This window comes from Chelonoidis abingdonii, chromosome 8 (assembly GCF_003597395.2).
Source record: "Chelonoidis abingdonii isolate Lonesome George chromosome 8, CheloAbing_2.0, whole genome shotgun sequence".
In the NCBI taxonomy this organism is placed as follows: domain Eukaryota; kingdom Metazoa; phylum Chordata; order Testudines; family Testudinidae; genus Chelonoidis; species Chelonoidis abingdonii.
The window spans coordinates 58,566,947-58,581,745 of NC_133776.1; the positions used below are offsets into that span (position 1 = coordinate 58,566,947).

A 14,799-nucleotide genomic window follows, 5' to 3' on the forward strand; every position below is an offset into this window, starting at 1 on the left:
TCACAGAAATAGACTAAATTATTGTAGACATAAATGTAGTTCTGTTTAGGCCTTATAGGGGGATCAAAGATGGTAACACAATCTTGTTTGGATGAATCATAGACTACTGAGATTGGAAAGGAGGTCATCTAGTCCAACCCCCTGCTCAAAGCAGGACCAATCCCCAGACAGATTTTTGCCCTAGATTCCTAAGTGGCCCCCTCAAAGATTGAACTCACAACCCTGGGTTTAGCAGGCCAATGCTCAAACCACTGAGCTATCCCTCCCCCCAAATGGCTTTCTTCCTCTTCTTTCCAATGTCTTTAAAAAAAACAAATGTTTCTTGTAAGTACTTTAAGAAAACATATTTTACTACAACATTATGAAAGGAGGGTTTGAATTAATAAACATTTACCCAATATACCTTTTCAATTCCTTTGTTTAAGGCTGTATGTCTCTCCAAGAAAAGCTACTGCAGATCAGAAAACAGAGTCTCCTTTAAAATGGTGTCGACAGGTGTTGGATAACCCAAGTGCTGAGACAGAAGTAGCCTGCCGAACCCTTATAAATAGACTTGACCAAGGTATGTACACTAAATATATCTTGAATACTTAGATATATCTTGCATTATTAATGAAGTAATAGTTGAACTAGAAATAAAATATAGTGTATTACAGACTTAAAAATATATAGAGCAGATCAATCTATCAATCTAATCTAATCTAATCTACCTATTCAGGAGTGCTTCTAAAGTATGTTTGTCATTATATAAAATGGCTGTGCTTTCTTAAGAAAGATTCCTGTAAACCAAATAATGGAATCAGAAGTGAGATATGTCTTTGCAAATTGGATTTAGATTAAAAGCAATAGATCAAGCAAATTTAGCTTTGACTCTGAGAATTAGAACTTTCTGCATTCATTTTGCTAAGTTAAAATGGGTTAACACTAATACAGGCACTTCTGACCTAGTGCAAAAGAGATAATCTTGGTGATTTCTATCTATACCTGACTTTTTTTACTCAAATTTCACATTAGATGTATAAATCTAAGAATGACTTATTGTTTTCAGACTGTCGTATTTACAAAAGATTTAATTTGATTCTTTTTTTATTGAAGACAAAACTTTAAACATTGGTATTAAAAATATGCAGTCAGAGTAAAGCACGTGTGAAAACACAACTCTTCTGTAGTTTCTTTCCCTGGAAAAAAATGCTCAGTAATTTTGTTAACCTTCCTCTTCCTGTAGTGATTCTCCCATGCATTATTTCTAGCAATGGTTAAACATGGTTAGTGCTAGAAACTTAGTCATGCTGCATGAAAACTTTTGATCTTCTATCTTTTGGTGGTGTGCCAGGCTTCTAGGAAAAATTCAAATTTTTGATATTACCCTAATATATTCCATGGTGACCATTTCACTTTCAGTAGTGCAGCAAAGGTTTTTACTTCCATGCTTTAACTGGCAGTTTATAGTTATTTGGCTCAGGAAGGAACTGAAGCACAAAATGTTATGGAACATTCTCTTTCAGTGGTCACATGTTGCCTTCTGAGCCAGTATCTTAGAGTTTGTTTTTTTTAATGCAGTTTGGGGAGGAACTGACAATTCAGTGTTGTGAACATGCTTTTTAAAAGAGTTTTGAAATAATACATGTACAGTTGACTTCACTGTAACATTAATAACTTTATACTTGTGTATTTCCTAGAGATGTACAATATTAAATGGTTAACTCGTTAGTATTGGTCTTATCGTTAACCCTGCCTAACCATTAATCCCCCTACGTGCAGGTCTCGAACCAGTTCTCCAGCCCTGGGCTGTGCTGGCCAGCTGGCCTCAGCCTCCCCAGGTCACGCTGTGGGCTTTGCGGGAGGTGGCCAGCTGGGCAGAGGGAGTGCATTTAGGCCAGAAGAGCGGGCAGGGGCTGTAGGTTCCGTCGGGGTGTAAATTAGTCCCGGGCCCCCCCTGTGCCACTGAAAGGGGTTTGGCTGAGAAGGCAGATGGCATGCTGGTCAGGGAAGGGAAGCTGCTGCTGCTGCTGGAATGCCATGGAGCATCTGTGGAGGCCGCATCAGGACAAACTAGGTACCTGGGAACCCTCTCCCTTTAATTGGTTAACTGGTTAAACTATATAATTTTTAATAGTTAAACGATTATCTTTTTAAACGATATTTACTTCCCTGGTATTTCCACATTGTGCCAGTAATATTGAAGTTTTGGGTACAAGTGAATATGCTGGTAGAGCCCTCATCCATCAATCCCCTGACCTCTTTTCTCCACAATCCTGGAACCACAAAGTAATGTTGATAATCTAGAGTTAACTGAGTCACTTTTATATTTGTTCTAATCCTCACTCTGTGTGTGTGTGTGTGTGTGTGTGTGTGTGTGTGTGTGTGTGTGTGTGTGTGTGTGTGTGTGAGAGAGAGAGAGAGAGAGAGAGAGAGAGAGAGAAAGATCTGTTTTTCCACTCTTCTCCCATAATTGCTGCTATGATTGCTGCACTCAAAAAGATTGCGAGCTCCCCCTGCAGCATCTTTCAGTGACTAGTTGTTAGGGGACAGGAAAGTGTGATTCATGTTGCATCATCTCTGATGTCTGGCCTGACTAATGATTAAGGCTGTGATTTCATTGCAGAAGTCACCAGCTCAGTGGTGGGGAGCTGCAGGGCCCCTGTGGGCCTCTGGAGGCCCTTGCAGCTCCCAGTCACCCCGGGGAACCCCTGAGCTGCTCCCTTTCAGGCAGTGTGGGGATCCACAGAACCCCATTTTGTCTTGGATGTTCTTAGTAAAAGTCACGGTCAGGTCACGATGTCTGTGAATTTTTCTTTTTTGCCCGTGAGCTGTCCGTGACTTTTACTAAAAATGTCCAGGACAGAATCTTAGCCTTACTCGCAATACGTCCCTCCTAAACCCAAGTCCTGTGCTTGGCAGAACATGGTACTGGGAGAGCAATGTCTGGGAAAACTGACATATGAAAGTCAATTGAGAGTCCTAGCTACTGGGAAAATAATTTTCATATACATCTGGCATTACTGTGCGCTTAAGCATTTTCTTCTGTATGAAAATTTTAACACTTGCCTTGATTCAGCCAAGAAATCTTACTTCAGCCATGTGGGTCTAGGTCCTTGATAGGAGGGTGTATTTTTAATGTAGTTATGTGCTAACAGTATGTTCAGCAAGGTACGTTATCAGATTTGTTTTGAGTCAGGCCTTAGGATAGGATGGTGTATGATAGCTGAATGTAGGTTGTAGAGCCGGGTTTGGTTAAAAACTCAGTCTGTTTTGGTGAACTTTCTGTAACCCAGAGGATGGATGAAGATGTCTTGATTCTATTAACCATTCACTTTCTCTTTCATATTTCCATTACAGTGCTTTTTTAAGTGAGCTCTTACACTTTTCTGATCAGGCTTTGTACTTCCCCCATTTCATTTTAACTAGAGCATCATGTATCTGTCTTTAATCTGCAGTATTTTGTTTGTTTCTGGGGTGTGGGTTTTGCACATCAGATATTTTAAACATCTTTGTTTGAAGTTTTGAGCCAAAGTTAAATCAAAGTAGCTTAATACTTTGATATTAATATTAAGAATAAAAATCCAAAGAGATGTGCACATCTGAATGTAAAGACTAATGCTGTTTGTTCAGTATCAGTTAAATTCTGCATCACATTTTCATTGATCTGCTTCAAAATTTTAAGTCCTTTTTGAAGACCAAGGCTGAGATCACCTCCCTACCCCCCACCCAAAAAAGAAAAAGAAAAAGAAAAAGGCCATTCATCTTTGAAAAATCTCAGTCTTGGTGAAGAAGCTGCGCTTGGGATACTAAATAGTGATTATACAAGGTGAGGGGTTGGGGAGGAGGGCGTGGCTGAGTAGAGGAAGAAATATTGTGTGGCTTTTCACTTATTGTAATGCGTAGTTCATTCATGATGGATGATTCTAAATGCTGATGATAATGCTTGGTCCTGTTTGATTTACTGCTTTTTTCTCCCCAACCTCATTCATTTTCAAAGCTAATTTAGTAATATATATGGCTTTCTTGTATTTTCCTTCTAGCCGGTAGGTGGAAAAACCTGTATTGCAGTCCATTGGCATCACCAAGTGCACATAACTTGAATACAGAGACAAGCTCCTGTAGCAATGCACTAAACTCTCCTGGGCACCTCAAATCAACTAACAAACCACTACTAACATGTGGCAGCTCAGGTATGGCATATCAATAATGCAGAGCTTTTAAAACTATGCAAGAATTGTTGGCTTTTTTTGGGCGGGGGGAGGGGGAAATTCTTGGGATGTGAGGAAAAGGAGAATCCAATGGATGTAACTTAAATTGTTTTATATTGCTAGCCTCAGCTATTCATGAAGCCATTGGGAATCTTTTGAAGTGGTAACTTCACCATGGAAGGAGCCTCCTTGCATCCTGAATGTCTTGTGATAATTGAATCTCTCTCTTTCTCTCTCGCTCTCTCTCTCTCTCTTGCTCTCTTTCTATATATGTATTTAAATTGAATCTATATATTTAAAACTAATTAATTTGTACTAACTTTAGACATTACAAAAATATGAAACAGCTGTTTAGGTTCAAACAAAACAAAGAAGCATTGCTACTTAAATAGCCCAGTATAAAACAGTAAAGAGTTAACCATAAAAAAAACAAAAACAAACGTGAATTCAGATGGTTACTTGGTGATATTGGGTAAAAATTTCAAAAGCTCCTAAGGGACTTAGGGGCTGAAGTCTTACTGAAAGTTAATGGGACATAAGTTCATAAGTGACTTAGGTGCTTTTGAAAATTATACTAATTGTCTCTAAATACCAAACTCTTTGCAGTTCCCCCTTTTAGAGAGACGGTGAAATAATTGAGTAGCTAAATAAAGATTGGAATAGTAAAATCTGATGGAAAGCTTTTGCTTGTTCTGTTGGAATAAAATTTGTATTACTTTTAAATTAGAAGATGACCAAGACCTCCAACAGGAATAATTTATATACGTCTCCTATTTTCATCAGAAGATCTGTCCTCATTGGAATTTGGGACCAAAACTTCTAATTTGTGTCAAATGATGATTAAACTACTAGTTTTTCTCCCCTAACACTTTAGATCAGAGTCTGCCCTTTGGATGCACATGGTCTGCTCTCAGTGAAATTTGTACATGGACTCTTTCAGGGATAGCATTTGACCCTCTAGATGCAGCCCATGGTTAGTTTGCTGTTAGAGCAATGCTCTGCCTTTGGTTTCCTATCAGAAGAATTTCTCTTGTTTCATTTTTGTGTAGACCTGATTTGCATGTTCAAAAAAAAAAGCACGTTTAACACAGTCTGTCTTGAAACTTTAAGTCACATGAATATTTTAAAAACCTCACATGCAGATATTTTGACAGATGCAGGTATGCTTTTGAGATGTTACTTTTTTCCCCCTTGATTTTTTAGATTTAATAGAACACTGTTTCTGGAAGTACTGAATTATTTGGACACTCTTCTTTCTTTTGACTATTTAAGTTCTATAGGTTGATTTTTTATAGGAAAGGATCTCTTTTATAGTTGCAGTGTATTTTGAGGAGCTGAATTAGTTATTAGTTTAATATGGGGTTTGCTCAAAAAGACTGTTCAGATCAGGAATCCAGATCTATTAGTGACTGTGGGCAAGTCTACGCTTAAAACGCTGCATCAGTCCAGCTGCACCACAGTAGTGCTTTAATGAAGACGTTCTAAACTGACAGGGGAGAGCTCTCTTGTCGGTGTAGTTAATCCACCTCCTTGAGAGGTATTAGCTATGTCAGCAGGAGAAGCTCTCCCACTGACATAATGCTGTGGTTACGGGGTTAGGTTGGTATAACTATGTTGCTCAGGGGTGTGGATCTGCAATGGGTTTGACTTTGAGAATCCAAGACTTTTTCCTTGTCCAATGGAAAGTTCCTTAAATATAAATCTTGAACTACCAAACAAATTTCTTAAACATCAGAAAAATAGATCTTTTTTTGCCTTTTGGTGAGGGGTGGGGTTTGGAAACATTTATGCAGTAGTATTTTGGAGCAACTCCCATTGGCTGACAGATGACAGAAGAGCTTCACCAGATGCCCAGAATGGTCAGCAGGACTTAAGGCAATTGCCAAGTAAGTGAGTGAGTGATTTTTGTTGTTGCACAGTGCTACTATCTCTTGCCAGATGGTTGAAGGAAGGATGTTTGTGAGGACTTGAGGACAGGGCAGCAGAGTGTACTTCAGGGTGCCAGTTACAAGTGTCAGAGCTGCCTTTAGCTAGGTGTTAACAAGGTCTGTGTGAGCTTTTGTATATTAATGCGACTTTTCATTTTATTGCTCCCCTGCTTCAGATATTGTTGATAGGTAAGGCAACGATTGTTAGCAGGGATTAGGATTGTGAGTAATTGACTTGCCCCAAAAGTTTACATTTAGCATCCTCTTAGCTTCAGAATTGTTGGGATGAAAAGTTGAAACACCGTATTTGATGGATTGAGTATGAGCCGTCAGTACCAAAAATAGTTTTCCAGTCTCTTCAGACCATTAAGGGTGTCTTCTGCTTGCTTGAGTGTTGTGGCCTGTGTCGTTAGTGCCAAGCATCAGCATAAATGATGCAGCATGTCGTTTTGAACATACAAGTTAAAAAGGGTCAGTGCTAGTACTGATCCCTGGGGGAAGCCATTGTGCAAACTCCACTTTTGGCTACCCTGACTTCCAAGATGGACACAGAATGTTCTGTCCGGGAATATTGACTTAATGAGTCAAAATGTCTGATTGTGTTGAAGCAGGTTGGAAAGCTTCACCAGTAAATCCTTATGCCAAGATGATATCATAGGCCAATGAGAAGTCGATAAAAGCTGCAGTCATTTCTGCTGGCAGCTGGCCTCAGTGCGTGCAGCTAGTGCAAAAGCTTGGTCACAGGAGCTTTGCCCTGTTCGTTGTGGTCTCCAGGATGGGGGTCAGCCTTGCCGAAGGAGAGCGATAGGGAGATAGCTTTTCACGTTTTAAAATAGTGATGGCCATGGATTGTCTCCAAGCTGTTGGAAGTTTGCTGGTCATGATGACTTTTGTGAATATTGTAGGCTTCCAGTTGCACCCTTTATTTAAGATATTTAAGAAAGTCTGGAAGGATGCCATCAATGTCAGCTGCTTTTCCTGTTTTAGGGAGGGAGGGTTGGCAGAAACTTGACAAAGGTGCACTTCATGCACAAGATTCCTTGAGCTGTTTTTCATCTTTTTGTTCACTGGCTTACAATTGTCTTTGAGTTTTTTGGTAGAAGATTAGCAATGCTGTTAGCAGTAACTTGCATCGCTTGTGTGTGTGATGGTGCCATTCCACCTAAGTACCACAAAAGGGCCCATGCTTTATAACTTGATTACTTTAAGTCTATGGCCTCCCCCATCTCTGCCCATTATGGTAGTCTTGTAGATGTCAATGATTCCAGGAGACCAGTGGCTGAGTCTGTCAGGATGAATTCCTGGTATACTGCATACAGAAGTATTTTGTTGCCATTCTGGAGAAAATTCTTTTGTATTTCTTCACCACCACCACCACCTTCTTTATTATTTGTATTATCCTAGCACCTATGAGTCTCTTCATCCCCTATCCCTTCTGTCAGGACACTTTCAGAGGAAAGAATTCAAGAATGGGATGGAAACAAACTTTTTAAATGGCTTGTAGTAAACGAAAATCTTTCTACAGTTGCTCATCACTTCACTCCACAAGAAAATTATTTGCTATCTGAGACCTGGTCTACACTACAGGGTTAGGTCAATGTAAGGCAGCTTCTTTGAGTGATTGCTCATGTGCATTCCACAATAGGCGTGCATGCTCGCCATGTGCAATGGTGCAGGAAATTTTTCCCCTAGCAGTACCCGTAGGGGAGTGCCCCAAGCAGCCTCTGGAGTGGTGCCTCTATGGTGCAATATAAGGGGTGCTATGCGCTCCCCCCACCCTCAGTTCGTTCTTGCCGCCAGTGAAGGTGAATCAGAACTGCTCTGCTGCAGCTTGGCTGCAGCTTCCCTCTTGGACACTGTTAGTTCATAGTTAGTAGTACCTGTAGTGAAAGTAGTTTAGTTTAGAGTTAGTTTAGTGTGTCTGGGTTGGGGCATGCCCCGGGCTTTAAATTGTGCAACACTTGCAAGCGAGCAATGCCCATGAGTGATCCTCACGCTGACTGTTTATGTGGTTTGGGGGAAACCCATCTCAGCAATCACTGCAAGATTTACAGGTCCTTCAAGCCTTGTACTAAGAAGGAATGGGACATTCAGCTCCGAGCCATTTTGATGTAGTCGGCCTTGACCCTGACTCCGGTGCACTGCTCTGAGTCAGCACCAAGCACCGTGGCGTCAGTGCTCAGTGACCCTTCGGTGCCTTCCACCAGCCAGCACCGCTCCCCGTTCGCAGGACGTTCCAAGAAAGCAAAGAAGAGGTCTTCTCCACCGGAACACCAGCGTAAGACCAGGGGAAGAGACTAGACCTATGTTGGGAAGTTTTCTGTCCCCGTTGGCCTCCCGGCCTCCGACTCAGGTTGAATGGAGTAGCTTGACCCTCTCTGCGTCAACCTCTCCGGACGTCCGGGTGCCCTCCACGCCGGAGGCCCTGCAAGCGGCCCAGGATATTATGTCTCTGCCAGTACTAGGGGCACCACCATCTTTGGCTCCCAGTCCAGAGGCAAGCCACCGCTTGGATTCCCTCAGTCGCCACCTGGTTGGTACCGTTCACGGTCTAGGGAATGTTCCTGATGCTGTTTGCTGCTCAGCAACTGCCCCGTGCATAGTCTATGCCGGTCCCTGTCGACCCCCGGGTTGTCTGGTTCCAGGGACCACTCTGCCTCGAGGGACCATTCCCGTTCTTTGTCTTGGTCGAGGTCCTCGTCACGGCACTGCTCCCGCAGTCAAAGGTGTTGATCGCTGGCACCTTGCCATCGCAGATCTATCCGTCGGAGCTGATCGCGGAGCAGCTGCTTCTGGCGGTACTCCTGCTCCTCCACACTGGGATCACGGTCTTGTGGTTGGCACCATTCCCGACGCTACCGCTCCTCCCGGTCCCAGGATAGCGGCAGGTCATATGCCAGTCCGGCCTCCCTTTGCAGTCGTCAGTTGTTGGGAAAGGCTAGTCAGGCTGAACAGCCTGCTCCGCTGGTGCCACAGTGGCACCAGACTCCTTGGCCGACACCGTGGTACCAGTGGGCCCCATGGCCCCTGATGCAGCCCCCAGTGGTGGCTCGCTCAGTGGCTGGAGCCTCGGAGAGACCATCGGCCTCCCTATCTCAGCGTCTTAGGAAGGAGTTGGTGGGGCGTTTATTACCAGTTCTGTGCCCAGAGGGGGACCAAGTAGTGGGGTCTGCGGCACCGGTGGCTGCACCCCTATTCTCATCCTCCCCTGATGAGGCGATTATGGCCCCTCCTCCGCCTGTCCCGCAGGAGGACTCTAAAGCCCACCAGGAACTGTTGAAAAGGGTGACATCAAGCCTTAACCTTGAAGTCGAGGACATGGAGGAATCCTCGGACTCCCTCTTCAACATCCTCTTGGCCTCGGTGCTGGGCAGGGTGGCCCTCCCACTACATGAAGGGGTGGCAAAGATTTCAAATGCCTTTTGGCAAACCCTGGCTTCCTTGCCCCCTATCTCTGAAAGGGCAGAACAGAAGTACTTTGTGCCTACCCAGGGGGATGAATACCTATACACCTATCCTGCCCCCAACTCCCTGATGTTTGAGTTGGTCAACCACAGGGAGAGGCAGGGCCAACCAGCCCCTACTCCTAAGAATAAAGGCTCAAGGAGACTGGATCTATTCGGGAGAAAAGTGTATTCGTCCTTGAGTTTCCAGTTAAGGGTGGCGAATCACCAAGCCCTCCTGGGGAGATATGAGTTCAACTTGTGGGCCTCTCCACCCAAATTCGAGGACTCCCTCCAAGAGCATGACAAGAAGGAGTTTAAAGCTCTGGTGGAGGAGGGTACAGCGGCTGCCAGGGCAACCCTACAGGCAATGTCGGATGCCACGGATACGGCTGCAAGGTCTATGGCCTCCACAGTGTCCATGAGGAGGGCATCATGGCTCCTGCTGTTTGGGCTATCCAGCAAGGCGCAGAACTTGTTACAGGACTTTCTGTTGGATGGCAAGGCGGTTTGTGGAACAGATGGATGTGAAATTGCATGCCTGAAAGATTCCCGCACAATACTTAAGACCCTTGGTTTCTATGTCCTGGCTCCAGCCAGGACCAAGTTTAAGCTGCAGCAGGCTCCCACCCAGATCATCCACACTAAATATGAGCCCCCTTATAAAAAGTCAAGGGACTATAAGAAATGTCTGCAGAGGCAATGCGCCCCAAACTGGACCCTCCAAGGGCAAACAGGCAGGAAAGCATCAGTTTTGACGGGACGCCCAAGGGTAACTTACTAGTTCATACCAGGGATCCACCCACAATAAAGCTTCTCTTCTCCAACCGGTTGTGTGCTTTTCTCCTGAAGTGGTCGTGTCTGAACTTGGACCAATGGGTCCTCAACACTGTCTCCCGGGGCTACACCCTCCAGTTTACCTCTACCCTGGCCACACACCCTCCATCCCCATTCCTCCCAGGGGACCCCTCCCACGAGGCCCTGCTCAAGCAGGAGCCGGGGTGGCTCCCTGGCCTAGGAGTGGTGGAAGTGGTACCAGCGGAGTTCAGATGCAAGCGTTTCTACTCCTGCTACTTCCTTATCCCGAAGGCCAAAGGTGGGCTCAGGCTCATCCTGAACCTGTGAAGCGTGAACCAGTACGTGGTAAAGCTCAAGTTTCACATGGTCTCTCTGGCCTCCATCATCCCCTTCCTGGATCCCAGGGACTGGTACGCCGCCCTCAATCTGAGGACGTGTACTTTCACATTCATAGTTTTGAGGGGCACAGACGTTTCCTCTGTTTCATGGTTGGGCAGGAACGCTGCTAATTTACGGTTCTCCCATTTGGCCTGTCCACTGCTCCCAAGGTATTCACAAAGTGCATGTCTGTGATAGCGGCCTACTTCAGACATCACAAGGTCGAGATCTTCCCCTTTCTCGACAGCTGACTGGTCAAGGGCAGCTCCAGGTTGCAGGTGCGGGATCACATGGCACTCCTCCTGTCCATGTGTGCCACTCTGGGACTGTTGGTAAACAGCACCAAGTCCATGTTAACCCTGGTACAGCGCATACAGTTTATTGGGGCAGTCCTGGACATGATCGGCCAGGGCCTCCCTCCCACTGGACAGGTTTGAGACCCTAAGAGAACTCCTCAGCACAGTCACAAGGTTTCCCGTGACCCTAGCCAGAGTGTGCCTCCAGCTCTTGGGTCACATGTTGGCGTGCACATACGTAGTTCGCCATGCCAGACTCAGGATGAGGCGCCTCCAGCTCTGATTGGCGTCGGTGTTCTCCCAGGCCAGAGAGAGGATGGACAAGGTCCTCACTGTGCCCGAACCGGTGATCACCTCCCTACAATGGTTGTCCTCCCCAGGCAACATGCTCCATAGGGTCCTGTTCAGGGCAAGGTCCCTATCAGGGGAGCTGGTGTCAGACGCATTGGACCTGGGGTGGGGAGCCCAAGTGGGGAACGTTCAGACCCAAGGTCTGTGGTCCGCACAGGACTTTGCCCTTTATATAAACGTGAAGTTGCTCAGGGCAGTCCATCTGGCATGCACGACCTTCCACTCGCACCTGGAGAGCAGAGTGGTCAGGGTTCCCACTGACAACACGGCCTTGATGTTTTACATCAACAGGCAAGGCGGGGCCTGCTCCTCTGCCAGGAAGCCCTCAGGCTGTGGGACTTCTGTATAGCCCTCAATATTTGCCTGGAAGCCCGCCACTTACCAGGTGCCCAGAACTCATGGGTGGATCACCTGAGCCGAGACTTCTCCTCTCAGCATGAGTGGTCACTATACCCAGAGGTGGTGCACAGGATTTTCCCAAAGTGGAGCACTCCCAAGATGGACCTGTTTGCCACACGGCAGAACCGCCAATGTCCCCGCTTCTGCTCTGAGGGGGGGTTGGACACGGGCACCATCTCCGATGCCTTCCTCCTATCTTGGTCGGGCCAGCTTCTCTATGCCTTCCTCCTGATCCCGTTGATTGGCAAGGTCTTGGAGAAGATTAAAAACGGACAGGGCCTGGGTCCTCCTGATTGCCCTGGCATGGCCCAGGCAACATTGGTACGGGACTCTCGCCCCGCCGTGGCTGTTGCTGTCCGGCCTGGACCTGCTCTCCCAGGATCAGGGCTGCCTCCTCCACCCCAACCTAGTGACGCTCCACCTCATGGCGTGGCTGCTCAGTGGTTAGGCTGGGAGGAGATGATGTGCTCAGAAGGGGTTCAGCGTGTCCTCCTGGAAAGCAGATGGCCCTCCACACATCGGGCCTATCTGGTGAAGTGGTCTCGGTTTTCCCAGTAGGCATTTGGGGCATTTCGCTCATGGCTGCTGATCCAACTCATTTTAGACTACCTCCTCTACCATTAGAGACAAAGGCCTGGCGCCCTCATCCATCAAGGTGCACTTGACAGCCATATCGGCCTTCCACCCGCTGGTGCAGGGACACACAGTATTCTCCCATGTGATGACTGGCCAATTCCTTAAGGGTTTGGATAGTCTCTTTCTGTACATTAGGCCCCCAGTCCCATAGTGGGACCTGAACTTGGTGCTGGCCTGGTTGACGGGTCCCCCATTTGAGCCACTAGCTACATGCTCCTGGTCACACCTCTCATGGAAGATAGTCGGGTCTCGGAGCTCAGGGCCCTGATCTCCGAACCCCTATACACGGTGTTGCGTAAGGATAAGGTCCAGCTCCAACCGCATCCTTTATTCCTCCCCAGCGTGGTCTCCACCTACCACATGGGTCAGGACATCTTCCTGCCGGTACTCCGTCCCAAACCCCATGCATGAAGTGAGGAGAGCTGCCTCCACATGCTGGATGTGAGATGGGCTTTGACCTTTTACCTGGAATGTAAAAGCCATTCAGGAAGTCCTCGCAGCTGTCCATCGCCTCAGTCGAACGCTTGGGAGGTCAGCCAATCTCCACTCAGCAGCTCTCCAACTGGATCACCTCGTGTGTTCGTACCTGTTATGAGCTGGCTGGGATCCCCTCGCTGCCAATTGTGAAGGTGCACTCGATGAGGGCGCAAGCCTTGTCAGCTGCCTTTTTAACCCATGTCCCCATTCAGGACACTTGTAGGGCTGCCACATGGTCTTTGGTTCACACGTTCACCTCGCATTATGTGATTGTCTCCCAAAGCAGGGAGGACGCCAGGTTTGGCAGGGCTGTACTCCATCCCGAGAGTCTGTGAACTCCTACCCACCTCCAACAGATAATAAAATCATAGAATATCAGGGTTGGAATGGACCTCAGGAGGTCATCTAGTCCAACCCCCACTCAAAGCAGACCAATCCCCAACTAAATCATCAGATATAGCTTGGAATCACCTATTGTGGAATGCATTTGAGCAACCACTCAAAGAAGAAAAGACAGTTACCTTTTCCGTAACTGGTGTTCTTCGAGACATGTTGCTCATGTCTATTCCACATCCTGCCCTCCTTCCCCTCTGTTGGATTTGTCTGACAAGAAGGAACTGAGGGTGGGGGGAGCGTACAGCGCCCCTTCTACCGCACCACAGAATCGCCACTCTGAGGGTTGCTAGGGGCACTTCCCTACGGGTCCTACTAGGAGAAAAACTTCCAGCACCGGTGCACATGGAGAGCACACACACCTATTGTGGAATGGACATGAGCAACACCTCTCAAAGAACACCAGTTATGGAAACGGTAACTGTCTTTTACTTTGACCTAACTCTGTAAACGTCTACACTAAAATGTAGCTTCCACTGATGTAACTCTCCCACTACACCAGCTTTAATAACTCCACCTCAGAAAGGAGCATAGCGCTTAAGTCAATGCAAAGTCAGTGTGTGGGTGCTGCATTGCTTACATTGACTGTTGCTGCCTTTCAGAGGCCATCCCACAATGCCCCACGCTCAAAGTTATATTGGTTAAAGTGCTCCTGGTGAGGACACACACCGTCGACACAAGGAGAGTAGTGTGAACATGCAAAAGCGATTTAATTACTGCAATGGCTGTATGTCAATGTAACTTAGATGGACTTGATTTTTTAGTGTAGACTTGCCCTCAGTTAATGAAATGTAAAATCTGTTGTGGAATACCAGAACAGAGAGAGAAGTATCGTAATGCTTTTATTTTAGTAAGTCACTGGTCAGTAGGATTGTCAAAGATTAGTGCATCATGAATAATTAATACAAAGTTAAATCTATGCAGTCCTTTTTCAGAAAAGACTTTACATATAGAACACCCAGAGTTTGTTGCTGGCTACTGGGCAGTCCAGAGTATCTCAGGTTTGCCCTCTTAGAGTGGAAGTTAATGTCTTTGAAAGAACATTGTGCTGTTTTTTTCAATGCACCACATCCTACCAACTTGCTACTTTTGCTTAGCTGCTGGAAATACCTTTGATGTCTTTGAAAAGATGAGGACAAAGAGGAAAAGGTCATTGTACTGAAAGTGTCTGTTTTAAAAATACAGAACTTCTGTTTATCTTAGTACTTATATTGCTCCTCCTACCATAGGAGTGCCTCACCATCTTTGTCATAGAATCATAGAATATCAGGGTTGGAAAGGACCTCAGGAGGTCATCTAGTCCAACCCTCTGCTCAAAGCAGAACCAATCCCCAACTAAATCATCCCAGCCAGGGCTTTGTCAAGCCTGACCTTAGAGGTTTTTAACTAAGGAGATTCCACCACCTCCCTAGGTGACCCATTCCAGTGATTCACCACCCTCCTCGTGAAAAAGTTTTTCCTAATATCCAGCCTAAACTTCCCCCACTGCAACTTGAGACCATTACTCCTT

The 14,799-nt window shown here is 46.1% G+C and overlaps 1 protein-coding gene across 10 annotated transcripts in view; it reads left to right on the forward strand.

Annotated features, from left to right (window-relative positions):
- Positions 1–14,799, forward strand: part of LOC116833223 (SLAIN motif-containing protein-like) — a 77,298-nt gene that overhangs the window by 24,156 nt on the left and 38,343 nt on the right. For 7 of the 10 annotated variants that reach the window (XM_032794591.2, XM_032794590.2, XM_032794593.2 and 4 more), the window contains 2 exons: positions 426–562; positions 4,023–4,172. In XM_032794591.2, the coding sequence (XP_032650482.1) occupies positions 426–562; positions 4,023–4,172 (287 nt within the window). The remainder of the gene's footprint in view (positions 1–425; positions 563–4,022; positions 4,173–14,799) is intronic. The other 3 variants (XM_032794594.2, XM_032794595.2, XM_075068671.1) reach the window with 1 other exon arrangement.